A 20,669-nucleotide genomic window follows, 5' to 3' on the forward strand; every position below is an offset into this window, starting at 1 on the left:
ACTCAGCGATAGAAACATTCCCACGAGCTTCATCCGAAACCCTGCTCCCGGCTGTGCCAGGATCGAGTTTTGCGTTCGAAGAGAAGAAGCTCTAAAATGTGCTGCGTGATCTAAAAATTCCTCTAGAGGATTGCCTTTTTACAGGGAAATGGTAATTCTGAGCATCAGACTGTGCGCGAGGACGGGGAGGACGGCCGCTTGGTGAGCTTCTGTGATTTTTTTTACTGAGGCCTGCATGAAATGTAGCTTCTGCTGAGAACTTTGTTGCAGTTATGAAACACTGAATGGGGTCGGCCTACATGTGAACTTTCCTACAGTTCTGAGGATAACAGTTCCAAACTTTTGGAAGCAGTTAGGGTGTCTGTTTCATGTAACTCCAGCCCCTGTAACATCAGGACATTTTTGATTTTTCTTTCCCGACTTTGAGTCAATAAATGTATAAAGGGTGGTAGAAATAGTAACAGCTGCCACATTGGACGTCCATATAAATATTTTGTATTCACTATTTTATTTATACATGGAGAAGCTGAAGTTCAGAGAGGACCTACAATTCGATCTTCCTGACTTCCTAGTCTGCAGCCTGGAAACCCTTTGTGTTGGTAAAGAAATTGTCTGTAGGCCAGGGACAGTGGCTCACGCCTGTAATCCCAGCACTTTGGGAGGCCAAAGCAGATGGATTACTTGAGCCCAGGAGTTGGAGATCAGCTTGGGCAACACGGCAAAACCGTGTCTCTATTAAAAATACAAAAAAATTAGCCGGGTGTGGTTGGTACACACCTGTAATCCCAGCTACTTGGGAGGCTGAGGCAGGAAAACCACTTGAACCCAGGAGGTGGAGGTTGTAGTGAGCCGAGATCCCACCACTGCACACCAGCCTAGGCAATAGAGCAAGACCCTGTCTCAAAAAAAAAAAAAAACAAAAAAGAAGAAAGAAAAGGAAGAAGGAGGAAGGAAGGAAGGAAGGTAGCAAGGAGGGAGGGAAGGAGGGCGGGAGGGAGGGAGAGAGGGACGGAAGGAAGGAAGGAAGGAAGGAAGGAAGGAAGGAAGGAAGGAAGGAAGGAAGGAAGGAAGGAAGGAAGGAAAGAAGGAAGGAAGGAAGGAAGGAAGGAAGGAAGGAAGGAGGGAGAGAGGGAGAGAGGGAGGGAGGGAGGGAGGGAAGGAGGGAAGGAAGGAGGAAGAGAGGGAGAGAGGGAGGGAGGGAGGAAAGGAGGGAAGGAAGGAAGGACAGATTGACTTGGCCTGAGGCCACATAGCTGGGAAGGGCACCCACTATCTCCTTAGGGGACCCATCAGGCTTTCAGGGGTGCATGTCTCCCTTGGTGTGAGAGTGCTCTGTGGCCCTGAGGCAGGCCAGGTAACAGCCTAGAGACTTGCTACTTCCAATTCATCTCCGAGTCCCCAGTGCATCCTGGCATGGTCAGCTTGCTCAGGTTTGGTTGAATGGAGCTGCTATTGTACGCAACAGGCACTCCATACATCTGCTGGCTGCCTGGAGATGAGGTGGGGACACACTTGCTGCAGCTTAAGGCAGCAGCTCCTTCTCTTTGTGTATGCAAGCGCCCACCTAGCAGCGGTCAAGTCATGTGTAAATTAAGGGGGTAGAGGCTTTCCTGTCTACCAGGACAAAGCAGAGAATGTTCTGGTGTTAGAGTAAAATTTTCCTCTGGACATGAGAACAGGGAAAATGTACCATTTCTCAGAAAAAGTGGGATGGCTGCCTGCAAGTCAGGGCAGCTAAGATGCCACTATCCTACCCACCACCACCCTGGCCCAACACCGCATCCAAAACAAAGGGTGAGATTCCTTTGGGACCACCCCCCATAGGAATCTTCTCCCTCATGTCCTTGAGATGAGGAGGGACAGAGGCCTGGTCCGGCCATGCACCCAGCCAGCACCAACTTAGAGTCCAGCCCCTCTGGGTCGATGTTGGCTCTGCTCACCCTGCCTCCTGCCCTCCTACTTCAGGTAACAGCACCTGGGCTTTCCTTGGTGAAACCTACCTCTCCCCATTCAGCCTGCCTGCTTGGGCTTCAGGGTGAGCACGTGACCTAGGCCTGGCCAATCAGAGGATGAGTCCCCATTCCAGCCATGGTGGTGCAGTTAGACCTATGTAGGCCTAGTGTTCCATTATTGGAAGGCTAAGCATGTGGGAGTTATTTATATCCTACTGCTCAAGGTCCTCGCCAAGGTCTAACTGCAAAAATTCAAAAAATTGCGACCGCAGGCATAAATGGGTTAAGTATGATCGGGTGACCTAGGCCTGGCCAATCACAGAATTAATCCCCATCTCAGGCATGGTGATAGGCTTAAAAGTGATCAAGTGACCCAGATCTGGCCAATAAGAGCCCTACCTGTGACCTTGCGGGAACTAACAGGAAAGAGAACCCTGCTCTCTGCAGGGATTGCTGGGCCTCAAATTGCTGGGGACCATTTCTTCCACCTTTGGGAACAGTCAGCCTATGCATGAAGTCAACACAGGGAGGTGTAGCAAGAAGGGGAGAAGCAGTTGATCACATCATCTGAGCATTGGTATCCAGCCGTGCCTGAACCCCCCTGGGATTTTTGTTCATGTGAGCCAACAACGTCTCCCTTTAGCTTCAGCCCAAATGAGTTGGATTTCCTATCACTTGCAGCCAAAAGTATCCTGACTAATATAACCTAGTGAGTCAGAGTAAAGAAGGACACAGACAGAGATCCCAGCATGATGTGCTACAGCCCCACCAAGGCACCGAGGATCTGCTACCTCAGGCTCCTGCCCCCTTTCTCACCTTGGAGAAGTGGGTGACTCTCGGGAGCAATAGATAGCTCCATCCTGTTCCCCTTTGGGAAGGGTCTCGAGTAAAGCCAGCTCTGAGCTGAGGCCCAGTATTGCCAAAGTCTCCCATCTGCTGCATGCCAGGCAGTAGGCTGGCCACTTAGAGTCCACAGTCTCATCTAATCCCCAGGTTTGTTTTTTGAAATGGAGTCTTGCTCTGTGGCCCAGGCTAGAGTACAGTGGCAGGATCTCGATGCACTGCAACCTCCTCCTCCTGGGTTCAAGGGATTTGCTGCCCTCAGCCTCCTGAGTAGCTAGTATTGTAGGCATGTGCCACCATGCTTGGCTAATTTTTGTATTTTTAGTAGAGACAGGGTTTCATCATGTTGGTCAGGCTGGTCTCAAACTCCTGAACTCGTGATCCACCCACCTCAGCCTCCCCAAAGTGCTGGGATTGCAGTTATGAGCCACTGTGCCCAGCCAAGGTCAGTTTTAACATCCTCTTTTGCAGATAAGGAAGCTCAGAGAGGTGACAAAACTTGTTTGCTGTTTTGTGGGCCACCTGTGTTTCTATGAACCCAAATTTGGGGTTTTTCCCATTCCCAGGACTATTCGCTCTACCTGTAGCTCCTGGGGACTCTGTGCGGCTTGGCTTTGCCCATTGCTCAATCCAGCCATCCCAGGGTCAGGGATCAGGTGGAAGCTGGCAGTTTCAATCTATCCTGTGGATAAAGAGTTTGAAAGCAACAAAAACCACCACCATTAATACCAACATAGGAGCTGAGCTTTAATGGCCCAATTTGCCTTCATCTCCAGGCAGAGCTGGGTAAAGCTAGAGCTTCTGGCTTTGCTTATATGGAGAAGGGGGAGCAGCTACTGAGGGAGGTCAATTCTGACACCTCAGAGATGTGGCCAGCTTTTTGGAGCAGACTCTCCAGAATGGAGAATGGACTAGCAACTGCTGCAGATGGGCTTGTCTGGCAAGGGAAACTGGAAACTGGGGCTCATGAACATCCCCAGGGAAGGTGGGCCAGGTGGAATATCCCACTCTTTGTTTCTAAGCTCTTCGAGATAAGGATGACGTCAGGAACTCAGCTCTTCATTAAATGTGGACGGGTGAGCATGGCTTCTAAAGACTCCATGCTCTTGATGCTGGGACTCAGGTGCTGGGGCAAAAGGGCAGGTAGCTTCCAGAGGCTGAGAGAAAGGCCTGTCTCTCCATAGGCCACACTGAGAAGGGGAGGCATGGGGTCTGGGGTTCTACCCTAGGGGTGAGACCCCAGGCCCAATCTCACCCTCACTGGGACCTTGGCCTTCACTGCCCCTCTCCCCCAATGTTTTTCAGGTCTGATGACTACATTCTACATTCCTGTGACTGACCCTGCCTGCAGCTCAACTTCCAGCCCTGGTCTGGCCTCGAGGCCTAACTCATTTTAAATCCTGCCCCAAGGCTGGTTGAAACCCCATCCTCTGATGCCCAATCTCAGAATGTTCACTATCAGGAGGTAATGATCATAATTACCTGTTAATAATAATTAACAAGTTACATTAATTGATGTTATTCACAACGTTAACTAGCATCTGTACGGCTTCTTGCTATTTACAAAGTGCTTAAACACACACATGGACACGCACACGCAGCACACGCACATACACACACACACACACACACACACACACGCCCCTCATTTGGTCTTCTCAGTAGCTGCAAGTCGGCAGGACCAGAGATGTGGGATTTCCATTTCATAGGGGAAGAAAGTGAGGCCCAGGGAGGGAAGAACAACTGCTCCAAATCATGAGCCAAGTGTGAGCTGCTGCTGCTAAGAGGGTCTGAGAGGACAGATACGTTCTCCCTTCCCATTCATTCCTTCATTCATTCCTCCATTCCTTCCTGCATCCATCCAGCATTTATTAAGCACCTATGTGTGCTCCATTGTGTGCCAGACACTTAGCCCTAAACTGGGACATTTTTCCAGAAAGCAAGATTTCCCTCGTGTTCCTGAAAGATGAGTTGGGAGGAGAAGGGGCACAGATCCCACTGGCCTTGGGGAACCTGGGACTCCAGATCAGTAGGTTTTCGTGGATGTCCCTTCTCAGGCCATCCCGGGTGAGTGAGAAGCCTCATTTTTCTCTCATGAATTATTTCTCAAAAAAAAAAAAAAAATTAAGGAGCCTATGTGACTTCGTTCATTCTGCACAGTCGCTGCTCCTGGTGGGATGGCTGTGGCTGGGGGAGAGTGTGGGGGATGGGAGACGCCTACGGTCAGCCACAGAGTCCTTGGCAGGTCTTAGGCCGGGGCCACCTGGCTGGTCTCCGTCTTGGACACGGTGGCGGAGGCCTCATCGTCACCCAGTGGGTTCTTGCCGCAGCAGATGGTGGTGAGCATGCAGTTCCGGAACTGAAAGGCAAGAGGCCTGAGTTAGGACCGGGGCTGCCCACAGTGCGCTTGGAACTGGCACGTTGGTGAGGTTTGCCCCAACCCTTTCCCGGCTTGTGCCCCTCACAGATCCACTCAAATCCGGCCTCCTGGAGGGAACTTGCTAAGCAGACACTCCCCACCCGTAGAGATGCCAGGGACCGAGCAATAGGGGGCTGCATCACCCTCAACATTTCATGGTGCCCTCTGCGTGCCAAGGGTGTGCTGCAAATTCTCTCCTGTAATCTGAGAGTTTGGTGTTTTGCCCTTTCTATGGATGAGGAAACCAAGGCCCAGAGAGGGGAACTGACTTGCCCAGCGCCACAAGCTGGAAAATGGCAGAGCTGACTTCAGAGACTGTTTCCCCCCTTCTGGGTTCCTCGGGGAAACCACTTGCTCTTTGTTATGGGACTGCCTTATCCCTTTACCCTTCAGAATAAGATTTTTTAGCTCCTTATTCAGCTTTATGGAGACTGGCCCATCCCATTCTCGGCCTGGGACCTGCTGACGTTGACATCAGGCTTCCAGAACCATCTGGACTGGAGCTTCTGACACCTGAGTGAGGATCCGAGGCACCTGGAGGGCTTGCTGGTGATGCAGGTTCCTGGGCCCACCCTGAGATTCAGCAGGTCTGGGTGGGGTCCAGGAACCTGCATTTCTCACACGCTCCCCATTGACACTGCTGACCCGTGAGCCCCACTGCCAGTAGCCCTGATGGAGCCCCCTCCCCTGCCCTGGCACATAGCTTATCCTTAGCAGGCAGTGCCCGTGGCCTGGGGCACTGGGGCCCTCCCACCCGCAGTAGGCACCTGCTTGTTCATCATGATATAGATGACAGGGTTGTAGATGGCGGCGCTCTTGGCGAAGAACGCTGGGATGGTCATGAAGATGGGACCGAAGTTGGAGCCCTGGTGTGTGAAGATGTAGAATGCCACGCTGGCATAGGGCACCCAGCAGATCAGGAAAGCGATGACCATGATGATGACCATCCGGGTGACCTCCTTCTCCGCCTTCTGTGTGGTGGCCGACTCCTGCTGCTGGGCGGCGGCCTGCAGGGACACGGGACCCGGGTCCAGACCATGGCTCCTCCGAGGAGCAGGAGCTGTAGATGTGCGTTGGGGGCTGGACGCTCAGAGGCCACCCACCCCCAGCCCGTACCTCCTTGACGGTGAAGACAAGCTGCCCATAGCAGAAGAAGATGACAATCATGGGGATGGTGAAGTGGACCACGAACATGTAGATGACAAAGGACTCGTTGTTGACCTCCGGCTTGAGCGTGTAGTAGTCGATTCCACATGAGCACTGCAGGCCCTCAGGGATGTACCTGAGACAGGCAGGTAGGGAGACCTTGCCTGTGAGGGACTTGGGAATGGCCCCGGCCAAGGTGCCTGCCAAGCACTGGCCCTCTCTGGGGCTTCCTGTTCCCTCCCTGGAAAGGGGATCATAAAGGTCTGCGTGGCTGGGTGACAGGATGGACTGCATCCGGTGGGGATGCAGATGCACCATGTGGAATCAGTGTCGCTTCATTGTTTGGTGGCTGCGGTACCAGATGACATGACCTAGCCTCTCCCTGCGTGCCCTGCCTCAGCATCCGCTGCCTGCTGAGCCTCAGGCTATGCCAGGCAGAGGTTGGTGAGGACGAGGGGAGAGCCCTCAGGCTCTGTATTTGCGGCAGTTTGTACAAACTAGCACCAGGGTGAGAGTATTTTCCAGGCCAAAGACAGACACACAGGGTATCTAAGGGATCTCTGTGCAGCTTCTGGAAACAAGAGGCTCCCAGGGCACATGGCTAGGACGTGGCAATGGTTCCTGATGTTGGTGGCAGTGAAATGGCCTCAGGAAACCCAGAGCGTCCAATGGCTGTGATTCCAGAGGATGGAACTAGGCCAGACTGGAGAAGATGGGGAAAAAGTCCAGGGGGTGGGCTGAGATTCAGCAAGGGGTAAGAAATGGACCCTAGCCAGTCTGAGGAGAAAAGGGAAGTGAGAGTGGGAATTTTCTGGAGGCAGAGGGACACGAGGCCTCTGGGGACCAGTCACCAGTCCTGATGTCCAAACCACCGTCCCCGCTGTGTCTCATCTCAGCCCCATTTGGAATTGCCTAGAGGCCAAATGGGACCCAGTTCCCAGGGGCCACAATATGGCCACCTGCACTAGGAAGGCGTGGCCTCCCCCACTGCTGAGGCCCAAGGTTAGAGGGGGCTGCTCCCGGGGCACTAGACCAAAGAGGATTGGAATTTGCGCCTGGCTTAGCTGAGGATTAGGGGCACAGCCAAGGTGAAGGCTTGGGATGTCTTGGATTCTCTTTGACTTGGAGCTCAGGAGGTGGGACCAGCCCTTCAGCAGCTTTAGAGTCTGTTCCTCCTTCTGTCCCACACCCTACCCTGGGTGGGCATTTGGGCCAGAAGACATTACAAGGTCAGTGTCTGGAACCAGACAGCACTGTGTTTGAGTCCTGACTGGAGGACCCTACAGAGAGCCCCTGGAGCCCCTTCCCTTCTGCCCAATGCCATTACCTGGACCAGCCGGCGAGGGGCGGTGCGGCGCAGGCCAGGGCCATGACCCAGGTGAAGGCAACGCCCATGATGGCATGGTTCTCCCCAAAGCGGAAGTTGCTCATGGGCTTACACACCACCACATAGTGCTCGATGGCCAGGACCACCAAGGACCACAGGGCAATTTCACCTGCAAGGCAGCCAGCAGGCGGTCAGCACTGACCCCACTGCCTGTCTAAGGAGGGCGCACTACCCCTAGACAGGGAGAGGGTAGGTAGGAAAGCAACCTGGAGTGAGAGAGGGCCCTGAGAGCCCTTGAGGAAGGAGAGAGCTTGATACTGGGAGGAGGAGGAAGGGGCAGAGGGACCCCACGCTGAGGGGAGCTGGGCAAAGAAACTCAGTGAATGGGGGAAGTTATTTGTTTAGCGCTCTGGATGCATGAGGGACACGAATCAGATCAGGAGGTCATGACTGGACTGGGAACCTGGTAGGGTGGGGTGTGTGTGTGTGTGTGTGTGTGTGTGTGTGTGTGTGTTTGAACAGAAGAATGCATCCAAGTGTGAGGCAGAGTTCCTTGTTGGGAAGGAATGCAGAGGTGGCTGAAACCCAGAGGCTTGGTGTTTGGAACATGGCCCAAGGAGCAACACAGATGCGAGCTTCAAACTCAACTCCATCCCTGTGTGACCCCCAGCAGGGCGCTCGACTTCTTTGAGTCTCAGCTCAGTTTCCTTGCTGTGAAATGAGATGAGCGCCTTGCTCCAAATAAGATCAAGGCAGTGTTCAGTGCCAGCCCTGCACAAATTGCCCAGATATCACCACAAAACGGTGTTTGTTGACTGAATATATGAGGGCTTCAGATAATGCTGACAGGAGAGGAGAAGGGAGAAGTCCTCTCAGCCACCACTGCCAAGCCTGGGACTGTCCCAGACCCAGAGCCCTCCCCGTGTCTTTCCTCTGGGCTGTTGGGAAGCTCTAGATTTCTCTTTTCTGAATTGCTTAACATGGGTCAGTCAGGAAGCTGGAGTTTCAGCCCTAGGGGTGTCTCGGGAAGTGGGTGCAGCCCCCTGTTCTACTACTGGGAAAGGTAAGGCCCAGAGACAGGGGAGGAGCTGGGCCTGGAGCTCAGCCTACCAGCCTCCTCTGATGCCCGGGAGCACTCGTGAAGGAAACTGGGCCCACCACCGGGCGGGTTATCCATCTGCCTATGCCCACCTTCCTCATCTTTAAATGGGGCCAATGCGACCTGCCCATAGATTGGAAGGCAGTGGTGGGTGGGAGGCACGAGGTGGTGGTAGTGGCCATTAGGACTGAATGAACAGAGTTTTCTCCCCAGGGAGTCAGGACCGCACGGGGCAGGCTGGGGCACAGTGAGTCCTGCCTCTTCTCTGAAATGCCCCTATGTCACCCTCTCCTCTGGTTTCCTCTGCAGAGCCCTCAGGACTGCCCCCGGACCCTGCCCTCACCCCTGGCGCCCGTGCCCACGGGTGGCTCCCAGAACATCCTGGTACCTCTGGCCAACGCTGCCTTTTTCCAAGTAAGTAGAGGCCAGGCCAGCCCCGGGTGGGGCCAGGAGGGGGCTGGGAGCACGCAGGTCACCAACCGCCCCCTTGTCCCGGTGTGACCCCCGCTCTGGGTCTGCCGCAGCACCATGGTTCCTGTATGGGCTTTGCTTTGCTTTCTCTGAGTTTCCACATTCCACATGAGGAAGCCCCACTCTGGCTGCAGGAAGAGGAAGTGGTGAGGGCCAGGCCAAGGGGGACAGCCAGGTGCCAGCAGCTGCCAAAAGGAAGCCAGTGCCCCCAGGGTGTCCTGCCCCGTGCTGCAGCTGGAGGGTGGACACTGCCCATGTTGGGCCCTATCCTGCCCTCCCTTATCCTCAGCTGTGACCCTGGACACACCCCCCACCGCCAAGCCCACTACCCTGTGGTTGGCTTCGGTCTTCCCTGCAGAAGGACCGAAGAACCCCTCAACCATCCCATTTCTCATTGTCCAGATGGGGAAGATGAGGCCCAGGAAGGAAAAGTAGATGATACTGGGTGACACAGCACAGGGCTGGACTTGTGCTTGGCCCTGGACTCCCCATCCAGTGCTCGTCTTTGCAACCAGCTCCACCCTCACCATCTGGGCTGGGGGTGGGGACGCAGCTCCTTTCTGGTCCCCTCCTGGAGGCACGTCTTGGGTGGGAAGCGTTGATGAGTCCTGGAGGCATGCCAGCCACCCCCCTCCCCAGCTCCCTGGAACTCACCATCTGTTGCTTCCAGGGAGGAGCTGAGGCCTGTGAGGGCTGTAACACGTGGGGGCCACGTGCCTGGCATCTGGGATGTGTTGGGAAGCCTCGCAGCAGGAGCTGGAGCCCTGGGAAGGCCAGGGTGGGGCCTGCCCTCAGTCCTCAAGCCCCACCCTGCAAGAGTTGGGGCAAGCACCTCTGGGAGCAGCTAGGGGCCTTGGCGGGTGGGTAGGATGGCTCTGCCCCTGGGCTGTGGGCCTGGGAATGGGGAGGCGAGAATGTGACTTGAGTCCTGCCGATTCTTCCCAGCTGTGTGGCGGGGCAGCCTCTACTCTGACTGTGCTGTAGGGGTGCCTGCCCTCCTGCCCCCTGGCCTGCTCTGAGAACACTGAAGGCTGCCGGTGGGGGGCCTGTTTGCTGAGCGTACACCCTGGGGAGGCCTGGGACAGCTGACTGTGCTATCCTGAGGTAGCTGAGGACTCAGAGGAGGGACCCATCTCCAGCTCAGCATGGCAGGGGACAACACAGGTTTTTGGCCCCGTCAGCAGCCACTTTCTTGAGTTAGCCTCCGGGCTGGGACCCCAAAAAACAGGGAGGTTGACCTGCACTCTCCTCAGGGTGTCACATCTGCCAGCCACAGGGACATAAACAGGAAGCTCTGCCACGCAGCTGGCTGGGGCTTGGCTTCATACACAAAACCTGAGTCTGTTCACTCAACAAATAGTACTGGTGCTGCTCCTGAGAGGGCCAGATGAGCCTGGGGAACCAAGCCCTGCGTAGCCATGACACAAACATTATTGGATACTTCCTGCATACTAATGATAGAAAGCACATATTAGGCACCTACAGTGGGCAGCCCTCTGAGGTACACAATCTCCGGTTTTCCCTGCAACCCTATTCCCATTGTCCAGGTGGGAAAACCAAGCCTCAGAGAAGTGGGGGCGACTTGTATGAGGTCACACAGCTGGGAAGAGGCAGAGGTGGGGTTTGAACCCAGGCCCGGGCTCTTGCAGCTGCTTTCTGCTGCGCTTAGGGGTGGTGTCAGAGGGGCTGAGGCCCAGCCCTGACCCTCCCCAGTGGGAGAGGAGACAAGTAAACAGCAGAGCAAGGGGCTAAGGGTGGTGCCTGGCACACAGGGATGGGGCGGCTCTAGGAGCTTCGCAGCGCCCCAGCAGACACCTGAATAGTTGCTGCTGAGGGAATGAATGAGGATCAAGTGAGGCACACCCCTTTGATTTGAGGGGAGCATCTGGGAAGACATCAGAACAGGGGGCTTCTGCGCTGGATTGATCTTTGCTGGGTGGCAGGAAGAAAGACAGCTATTCAGGTGGAGGGGAGGGCTTGGGCAAAGGCCGGGGCGGGAGAACCTGGCTGGGTTGAGTGTTGGGGCACATCTGGGCAGGGTCTGGTTGGGCAAGGTAGGCGGTGGTAAGGCTCAAAGAGCAGGGGAGCCCCCTGGGAGTGACGCCTCAGGAGCTGAATACAAGGCCCCTGGACTGGACCACTGGGGATGCCGGAGAGGCTTTTAGTGGCGCTGAGAGCACGAGGCCAAAGTTCTTGGCATTCTTACATTCTTGGCCTCCCTCAAACACTGGATGTGATGGCCGGGAAGGGGATCTGGGGGGACGGGACAGCCCGGGCAAAGGAATGACAGTTCAACCAAGCCCACCTTTCCAACGGGAGCCCATGCTGTCCTGCTGGAGTTGGAGGGTGATGCATGCTGGCTTGGCTCTCCTCAAACCCGCCTCCCAATCTGTTTCCCACAGGGTGGAGCCCTGGAGTGTAGTTTTGGGCTGGAGGAGGTCTTCGAGGCTGTGTGGGTGAATGAGTCCATCGTACACTGTGACCAGGTGATGGCGAGTGGGGTGACTCCAGCATGGGTGGAGGGTGGGCCTGCATAAGTCCAGATGCTGTACCCCTCACTCTGCCCTGCCCCTCTCTACCTTCTGCTCCCCCCATCCCCATCCCCAGCAGCCCCGCCCTCATCTGCCTCTAAGACACCCACCCCCAGCAGAGCCCCAGGCACTCCCACGCCCCCCATGCTCTTTTCCGTCCTTTTGCAGCTGCATACGACCCAGAAAAGCCAGGTGTTCCCGCTCAGTCTCCAGCTAAAGGGGCAGCCAGCCCGATTCCTGGACAGCCCTGAGCCCATGAAAGGTGGGCCATGGGGCCTCAGTGCGGGGGGTGGGGTTCAGCCTTTCGGGACTTATTCCAGTGGTTGCCCCAAAGCCACAGATGTCCCCATGTTGTTCCCCAGCACATACACAGCCTCACATCTCAGCCCTGCCATTCTGTCCTAGGCTCCAGGCCTTGGAGTCTCCATGCCTGCTTTCTCCTGCCTTTCCAAGCAGACTATGCAAAACAGGACATAGTCTCTCTGCAGAGCTTGTGAGGACCTGCTGAGCCGGGGCTCGCCCAGCCTTGAGCGCGGCATCTAGGGCAGGGTCAGCGCCCCGCGCCCCTCGAATGGTGGCTGCACAGTTGCTGGGACTGTCTGTGTTGGGTCAACTCTCCAGATGCCCCTCTGTTCACGGGGAGTCTCAGGCATCCCTGGTGGATGTGGTGCCCTCCAGATTCCCACCATGAAGGCCCCAGAACAGCCCTGCGTACCCAAGGCCCTGGAGAACCCTCCCTGCCCTCCTCCTTGGGCTACTTGGAGGGGTTGAAGCCCCCGAGTCCTCAGAGCCCACATTGCTCACGGGTCCCCAGTATCCCAGCAGCAAATCAACAAGGGCTCCATCGATGCCATCACAGGTAAGGCCCGATACACGCTCAACGAGGAGTGGCTGCTTCGGGAGAACATAGAGGCTAAGCCCTGGGTGAGCCAGCAGGGCTGGGAGGGTCCCAGGGCTGGGGCGTTGACCTTACGGCATTGACCCAGCCTTCCTGGGCAGGGCCTTGCTGCCTGGGCACCGACATGGTGATGGTGGCAACTCACTGATCTTTCTCTCCCGCCTTCCCCTGCAGAACCTGAACATGTCCTTCCAGGGCTGCGGAATGGACTCGCTGAGCGTGCGGGCCACGGACACTGACACGCTGACGCAGGTCAAGGAGAAGATCCTGGAGGCCTTCTGCAAGAACGTGCCCTACTCCCAATGGCCGCGCGCGGAGGATGTCGACCTCGGTGGGTGGGGATGGGGTGGAGCCCCATCAGGCTGCTTCAGCTGGGGCTGGCCCCTGCCTTGACGGAAACACTCCTTCTACCTGGCATGGTGCATGAACGTGGTGACACGGAGAGGATCTGATGAGGCCCCTCGGCCAGAAGCTCTTGCTCTGTGGGAGACAAGTCCTGCAGTGTGGGCGAGTGAAGGGCAGCAGCAAAAAGCCTTCAGGAACGGCTTCCTCATTCCTAAAGGAGGGGTGCAACCCCTAAAGTGGGTTGGTTTGTCTTTGAGACAGGGTCTCACTCTGTCACCCAGGGTGGAGTGCAACCACTCAGTCTCAGCTCCTGGGCTCAAGTGATCCTCTCATTTCAGCCTCTTGAGTAGCTGGGACTACAGGTGTGTGCCACCACACCCAGCTAATGTTACTTTCTGTAAAGATAGTGTCATGCTATGCTGCCCAGGCTGGTCTTGAACTCCTGGGCTCAAGTGATCCTCCTCCCTCAGCCTCTCAAAGTGCTGGGATTACAGGGGTGAGCTACGACGCCCGGCACGGAGTGGGTTTTGTGAGTCTTTGTGAGGCCAAGGGTTTCATCGAAATTGTAACATGAGCAGCCCTGCAGACAAGGCCACTTCCAGAGCTTCTCCTCGGTGTCCTCCATCCTGGCACCTTCACTTTGTACCCTCACACCCTCTCCCCCAGCTCATTTCCTGCCCTCCCCATTTTACAGATGGGAAAATGGAGGCTGAGAGAGAGGCATGGCTTGCCTCGGTTTCCATGGGGATAGCGAGAGGCCTCTCCCTGTGTGGCTGGGCCGGTACCTACCCCTCAGGCTCAGCTCCCTTCCCAGGCCCTGATGGTCTACTCCTTGTCCCCCAGAGTGGTTCGCCTCCAGTACACAGAGCTACAACCTTCGGGACCTGGATGACACCTCAGTGGTGGAAGACGGCCGCAAGAAGCTTAACACACTGGCCCATTACAAGGTGCAGTGTTGCCCCCACCCAGTCCTCCGCCCTCATTCCCCCACCCCGGCCTCCGGCCACTGACCTTGTCCTTTCCCCTCTTGTCAGATCCCTGAAGGTGCCTCCCTGGCCATGAGCCTTATAGACAAGAACAACAACACACTGGGCCGAGGTAGTGTGGGTGCACATGGGAAGGGAGTCTAGGCTACGTGTGGGTAGGGGCTTCCATCCCATGCCCCAGTGGGGAAACTGAGGCTCCAAGAGGCAGGGCTGTCCTGGGTTGAGGCCTCTTTGGTGGGGGCTGGGCGGGGCCAAGCTCCTCTGACCCAGTACTGCTTGGGCAGGACCCGCACCAGGCCTCTTCAAGCGATTTCCTATAGCAGCTGGAGAGATTCCCCGGGAGGCCGGGAAGTGGTTCCAGGAGGTCTGGGCAGTGGCCAGGCCAGAGGGGAGCCAGCATGCCAATCCAGCCTGGGGCCATGTCCCTGCCTCAAGTCCCCTCCACACCCTCAGATGGCACAGCCACCTGGTTGGCAGGCCTGCGAGCCCAGGCTCCTGGGTCTCCGGGTCCCCTACTGAGGTTGGGGGCAGAATCTCAGGTCTCCCCCAGCAGGAGCTCTGGGTTCCAGAGGGGTGGGCAGAGGCAGCTGCCCTGCCTCCCCGGGCCCCTCCTCCTCTGTCCCTCCCTCTGAGTCCCTCCATCCCTGTGGTCACTGTGTGTGTGTATTTCTCTCTCTGCCTTACTCTGCCTTGTTGGCTGTGTGTCTCTGGACCTCTCTCCTCTCTCTCTCCATCTCTCCCAGGCTCAGTCTCCCTGTGAGTGTCTGCGCCTCGGTCTTCTTCTCTCTGCCTGATTGGATCTCTGTCTCTGTTTCTCTCCCCGTCTTTCTGTCTTCGTTTCTGTTTCTCTCTCCTCTCCTCTCTCATGTTTATTTATTGTGTTCTTCCTCTCACAGTGAAAGACTTGGACACAGAGAAATATTTCCATTTGGTGAGTGCCCAAGCTCAGCCCCAGGGGATCCGGCCCCTCAGTGGGTGTGGCCTTGGCTTTCTGTGGCCCTGGGCCTCTGGGAAAAGTGCTCCAAGCCCCGGGAAAGGCTGGGGGTGGAGGAGTGGGGATGGGGCCCCGAATCAGGAGGGAACCACAGCCCTGTGCGCTAAGAAGCATGGCAGAGCCAGACCTCCCACAGGCGGCCAAGGATGGGGCCTGGTGCGGATGCTGACCACTGCCTGGCCTCCCAGGTGCCGCCCACGGACGAACTGACAGAGCCCAAGAAGTCTCACCGGCAGAGCCACCGCAAGAAGGTGCTCCCAGAAATCTACCTGACCCGCCTGCTGTCCACCAAGGTGGGTCCAGCCTCAGTCTCCCCTCCGTGCAGTGGGTACAAGGGCCAGCTGTGCACATGGCTGGCTGGGAGAGGGCTGCGAGTTCTTCCTGTTTCCCTTGTGGAGCTGGAGGGCTGGAGAGCTAAGAGGCTGAATGCTTAGGGTCTCAGTTGAGGAGGCATTTCCTCCCATTGCTGCCAGGAAAAATGCCTGACAGACACTTCTACGTTAGTCCACGTAACGTCACAGCAGAGGCCCAGAGGGGTCAGTGATGTCCCCAAGGACACACTCCACGCTCAGTAGCAGTGCCACCACCCCACAGCCCATACCCTGGCACCTCCAGTTCTGGACTCTGTGTCAGTGCCTTGATTGGTCCTTCCAGTGCCTCTGTGAAGCAAGTTTCGAAGGCTAACCCATTATCACAGACAAGAATACTGAGGCCAGATAGACTTGGTGACCAGCCTGATGCCATGTGGCTTCCTCATTCAGCAGCCTGGGCATTTCAAGCTCTGCAGAGCCACCAAGGGTACCCACTAGCCTTCTGCACATGGCCTGGGGCTGATGGTGGCCACCCTGCTACCCTCCAGGGCACGCTGCAGAAGTTTCTGGATGACCTGTTCAAGGCCATTCTGAGTATCCGTGAAGACAAGCCCCCGCTGGCTGTAAAGTACTTCTTTGACTTCCTGGAGGAGCAGACTGAGAAGAGGGGAATCTCCGACCCAGACACCCTACACATCTGGAAGACCAACAGGTGGGGGCCATGCGGATTTCACTGTGCCGTCGGGGCCCCTGTGGCAGGGGGTTCAGAGTCTAGTCTCTGGCCTCACCTACTTGGGTTTAAGCCCTCCTCTGCCATTTCCCAGCTGTGTGCTTTCAGATGAGTGACTTAGCCTCTCTGTGCTTCAGTTCCCCTCCATCCAGCTGTAAAATGCCACCCACGTTAATGGTAGGAATTAACTAGAAGAGTGCCCAGGAGGCACGGTCTAGGGGCTGTCCTTACTATCATTCTCCCACACGCCTCTCAGGTGGGCACCACTAGCTCCACTTCACAGATGAGCACACCTGCTCAAGCCCACACCGGCCCTGAGACAGTAGAGCCAGGCTCGGCCCCACATGACCTGAATCCCCTACCCAGTCGGTAGCCCTGCTTGGAAGCACCTCTTAGCTTGTCGGGGTCACACACCCCCACGAGAAGTTGCTGGAAACCCAGTCTGAGCCTTGGGAAGTACGCTGCCAGCCCAGGCATCTCTCTGCAGTGAGAGCAGCTTCCCAGAGCTCTGGGGGTGCACGTGCCCAGGCTGCTGAGTCACTGGGTGGCCTGAGGTGGGTGTTGCTCACCCTCTCTGGCCTCTTGAGGACAAGGCCAGCACTCCAGGCCCTGGCCCCTGCATCCCTGCCACAGCTACTCTGCTAATGCTGGACTTCCTGCTGCCTGCAAGGGTTGGGGGAGGAGCTGGGGGCTGGCAGGGTGGGGGCTTCTAATGAGAACCAGGACCTGGCTGGAGGCTCAGCAGGGGGTTGCGGGGGTGGACCAGCTAAGCCCTGCAGCTCCTGCCTTGCTCCAGCAGGAAACCCGGCTCTCGGCCCCACTGCCACCCCAGCTGGCCAGAGATGGGCAAACTAACGTTCCCAAAGGTCACATCTTGTGACAAGGCTCCACCTCGGGCCCTTGAGGGACAATGCCAGCTCTCTCCTCCAAGGCTGTCCCTCCACTGCATCCTCCCCCACCCTACCCTCAGGGTGGGTTCTCATGGCCTTTGTTACCTCACCCCACAGCCTTCCTCTCCGGTTCTGGGTGAACATCCTGAAGAACCCCCAGTTTGTCTTTGACATCGATAAGACGGACCACATTGACGCCTGCCTCTCAGTCATCGCACAGGCCTTCATCGATGCCTGCTCCATCTCTGACCTGCAGCTGGGCAAGGTCGGCTGCTCCCAGGAATGACCAGGCCGGGCCCATGCACGGGGCGAGTGGGGTGCTGACCATGGGTGGCCTCCTCGGCTCTCTGAGGCTGACCTCAGAGATCTTCCTGGGAGGGGAACCAAAAAAGAGCTCAGGTCTAGCGGGTGTGGGATGAGTGAGTCATTCAGACAGGGAGGCACCTAGAAGCCGGTACCTTCCATCAGAAACTGCGTCACTGCAGACCAATGGCACCTGCCATAGCTGTGCTTGGCACTGGCTTTGAAAACTGAGGCCCAAAACCCGGTGTGGGAAAGCCAGTATGGGTGTAGACAACCTGCTTGGCCAGGCACAATGTCGTCTGAGAATCAGACTAAGCTCTGGCCAGCAGCCCCTGAAAGTCAAGAGCCATTCAAGCGAGCATTCAGTGAAGGGGTGGACAGAGGGGTGACGGGTGGCTAGGAGCTGTGAGATTCATGCAGTGGGTTGGGGGCACACCAGGCTCTGTCTGGCTTTAGAGGTTGGAGATGGAAGAAGATGGCCTTCCAGGCAGAGGGAATGACACCGGCAAAGACAGGGAGGCAGGAGAGCACTGGTGGCTGTGAGTAGGGATGAGACAGCATGATTAGAGCTGGCCCTGCAGGATTGGTCCAGGGCGTGCATGGCCCTGCATTTAGCCCATGCATTTCAGAGACGGACCATGGGAAAGAAAATGCCTTTGCTCCACTGCTTCTCACATACTGCCTCAGAAGGCAGGATGCCCATGACAAAGAACTGGGAGTGTCCTTGGCACTTCTTCCGGGCGCTAGGAGCATGTGGTGGGAAATGTTCCACTGAGCCAGCACTCAGGCTTCCAGAAATCCTAGCCACCAAGACCTATCACCTGTCAAGGACACATCCTTGTTACGTGGAATGGGCTGCATGCAGCAAAGAGCTGGCACGAAGTCTGTGCACTGTTCCTCCTGAAAGAAGTAGGGCTCCCGCAGGTCACTGTCCTGATAGTCCTGGGGAAAGTAGGTGGGGCAGACAGAGCACAGTGAGGAGCCCCTGGTCAGGGGCTGGCTGAGTAGGGGACGTTCAGTGACAGGGCGAGCCTCTTCGGGCCTCAGGGGCCTGCTTAAGGTCACTTATGTGGCAGGAGGGATGAGGGCTTATCTAGAAAACAACCCGATCTGTCCTTTCTCCAGCGGCCATCTAACCCCCTCACTCCTCTCTGCCCAGGATTCGCCAACCAACAAACTCCTCTATGCCAAGGAGATTCCCGAGTATCGGAAGATCGTGCAGCGCTACTACAAGCAGATCCAGGACATGACGCCGCTCAACGAGCAGGAGATGAACGCCCATCTGGCTGAGGAGTCTCGGGTACAGAGGTTTGGGGGGGCCCTGACGAGCTGCAGGATCGGAGCTGGGGGTCTGGGCCTCAGTGCCTCCACTGGAATGAGGGCAGGGAGCACAGTGGGCATTTCAGGCAGCTGTGACCTCTTGCTGGCCTGTAAGTTCGTTGCACATTTTCCCAGAGCTTGGGGCGTGGGAGCAGGAGAGCACCCTCTGGACGGAGAGGAGACTGGACTTCAGGGTCCGGGAAACCATCTTCATCTGCAGGACGTGAGGGGCCTCGTCGGTGAACTGTGCCGTGGGGAGTTGGGGGGTTGTGTACAAGCTGGCTTTGATGGGGTGTGGCTCAGTTTTGACAGCTGGGTTCTCCTCCTCCTCCCCGTCCTGCCTCCTTGTAGAAATACCAGAATGAATTCAATACCAATGTGGCCACGGCAGAGATTTATAAATACGCCAAGAGGTATCGGCCACAGGTGAGTGCCCTAGGGTGAGGCACCTGTGGTCGGGGCAGGGGAGCTTCCTACTCAAGTACACACATCTCAGGATGGCCGCCACTGGTGGTGGACATTCAGGGGTGCGTTCTCCCCCGCGAGGGGCCCGGCTGACTCCGCTGCTCCCCTCAGATCATGGCCGCACTAGAGGCCAACCCCACGGCCCGGAGGACACAGCTGCAGTACAAGTTTGAGCAGGTGGTGGCTTTGATGGAGGACAACATCTACGAGTGCTACAGTGAGGCCTGAGACACACGGAGAGCTGGTCAGGCTGCTGCTGGGGAAACAAGATGCCTGCTGGGGCTCGACCTGATCTTCCACCCCTTGCCTGTGACTCAGGCTGGGAAATACTGAGCAGAGATGGCTGGGGCGGGGGCAGGAGGAGGGGCTGCTCTGAGCCAGGCAGAGGTGCTCAGCCTTGACCCCTGGGGACCTCCATGCCCTCCCACCTGGTTCCCAGATCAGTCTCTGGGACGGGGGCCAGAGAGCTGGTCAGGCTCCCCCGTCTGCCCAGCACGGCCTGTACTGTGCCCACCCACTCGCTCCGCAGCGCCCAGCTGGTCCTGCTGCTGAGAGCCCCGAGCAACCAGGCAGCCAAGCACAAAGACGGGGAGAGGAGGCTGCAGCCCAGAAACTCTACCTCATCTACACTGGGGCAGGGAGCCGTCCTTGAACCGGCCTTTGATTGGTTTCTGCTTCAACCACCAAAACGTCATCACCACTTTCCCCTCACCCAAAGAGGATCCTGGCCACAGACACTTTCAAGCAGTGTCAGGTTTTTGTTGCTTGGGCGGCTGTTGGTAGAGTGGGCAGTGCCCACGCCAAGGGGTGCTCTGTGGGCTCCTCCAGGAGCAGGAAGGGTGGAGGGGAGGGGAGGGGTGGGGAATACAGGAGCTGAGAGCCCCGTCTCCAGGGAAAGGAGAGGGGTTAGGATGCACCTAGGCTGTAGCTGGGCTACTTGCTCTTGCTGGAAGTGTTTCTAAAGATAGCACCACATTTTTTTTTTTTAAAGCTTTTATATATTAAAAAAAAAAAAACGTATCATGCACCAACTGTGAATAGCTGCCGCTTGCGCAGAGGACCCGGGGAAGGGTCCCGAGAGGCTCCCCCTGCAACACTGGAAAAGACTGCTCCAGAGATCGGGCAGACCTGGCAGAGCGCCTTCGGAGCCTGAGACCAGCACCCATCCCGCTTCTGCCAGAAGCGACCCTATGTGGCCGAGGGGCCATGTCGGCCCCTTGAAGTCAACTCAGCCAGTGTTGGGACTGGCTCAGAGCCCATGGGGGCCGGAGGAGGGCAGCTGGGACTCTGGAATCTTTTTTATAATAAAAGCCTGACGGGCAAACCTCCTGTGGGCTCCAACCGTTGTCCTAAGATAGCCAATCGGTGAGATAGTTTCTTTACCAGTTTGTGAGAGAGGGAGGGAGGGAGCCTGCCGTCCCTCCTGCCTCCTCTGCACTCTGAGGTTTGGGCAGTCACGGAGATGAAACGAGACGGTACAGGCTGTGTACATGCTATGGGCCTGGCCTGGAGCTGACATTCCTTAAGCTCTGAAGACACCCCGGAACGTCCAGGAAGATTTCCCAGCTGCTGTGCGCTGCCTGCAACTGTGTGGGCCCTGCTCCTCCCCTCAGCTCTAACAAGCCCACGAGGAGCGTGC

At 56.8% G+C, this 20,669-nt stretch overlaps 2 protein-coding genes and 1 long non-coding RNA gene across 3 annotated transcripts; 2 read left to right on the forward strand and 1 right to left on the reverse strand.

Annotated features, from left to right (window-relative positions):
• Positions 1 to 3,517: 3,517 nt before the first annotated feature.
• On the reverse strand, positions 3,518 to 8,340 carry LOC118147691 (rhodopsin-like). The gene is made up of 5 exons (XM_035273797.3): positions 8,331 to 8,340; positions 7,688 to 7,856; positions 6,331 to 6,496; positions 5,982 to 6,221; positions 3,518 to 5,154 (listed from the first exon to the last, which is right to left on the reverse strand). Exons 1-5 carry the CDS (start codon positions 8,338 to 8,340, stop codon positions 5,044 to 5,046), a joined length of 696 nt encoding a protein of 231 aa, XP_035129688.3. The 3' UTR covers positions 3,518 to 5,043.
• Positions 8,341 to 8,646: 306 nt separating this feature from the next.
• LOC144579586 (uncharacterized) lies at positions 8,647 to 12,647 on the forward strand. Its single transcript, XR_013527533.1, has 3 exons — positions 8,647 to 8,750; positions 9,096 to 9,200; positions 11,660 to 12,647. It is a non-coding gene; the product is annotated as an uncharacterized LOC144579586 (long non-coding RNA).
• A 207-nt stretch (positions 12,648 to 12,854) lies between these two features.
• LOC100405791 (plexin-D1) lies at positions 12,855 to 20,354 on the forward strand. The gene is made up of 10 exons (XM_054245976.2): positions 12,855 to 13,017; positions 13,875 to 13,978; positions 14,066 to 14,129; positions 14,914 to 14,948; positions 15,200 to 15,304; positions 15,871 to 16,034; positions 17,060 to 17,207; positions 18,405 to 18,545; positions 18,917 to 18,991; positions 19,142 to 20,354. The coding sequence occupies exons 1-10, from the start codon at positions 12,870 to 12,872 to the stop codon at positions 19,256 to 19,258; spliced, it is 1,101 nt and encodes a 366-aa protein (XP_054101951.2). The 5' UTR covers positions 12,855 to 12,869; the 3' UTR covers positions 19,259 to 20,354.
• The last annotated feature ends 315 nt before the right edge of the window (positions 20,355 to 20,669 follow it).

Source organism: Callithrix jacchus, chromosome 15, assembly GCF_049354715.1.
Source record: "Callithrix jacchus isolate 240 chromosome 15, calJac240_pri, whole genome shotgun sequence".
NCBI classification, from domain to species: Eukaryota; Metazoa; Chordata; class Mammalia; order Primates; family Cebidae; genus Callithrix; species Callithrix jacchus.

Bases quoted from the DNA above. Each gene is read 5' to 3' on its own strand.
- LOC118147691 (XM_035273797.3), bottom strand. The intron at 6,497-7,687 runs GTAATGGCATTG...TGCCTGTCTCAG, and splicing joins CCCCTCGCCGGCTGGTCCAG to GTACATCCCTGAGGGCCTGC. The intron at 6,222-6,330 runs GTACGGGCTGGG...GTGTCCCTGCAG, and splicing joins TTGTCTTCACCGTCAAGGAG to GCCGCCGCCCAGCAGCAGGA.
- LOC100405791 (XM_054245976.2), top strand. From the start codon at position 12,870: ATGTCCTTCCAGGGCTGCGGAATGGACTCGCTGAGCGTGCGGGCCACG. The intron at 13,018-13,874 runs GTGGGTGGGGAT...CTTGTCCCCCAG, and splicing joins CGCGGAGGATGTCGACCTCG to AGTGGTTCGCCTCCAGTACA. The intron at 13,979-14,065 runs GTGCAGTGTTGC...CCCTCTTGTCAG, and splicing joins ACACACTGGCCCATTACAAG to ATCCCTGAAGGTGCCTCCCT.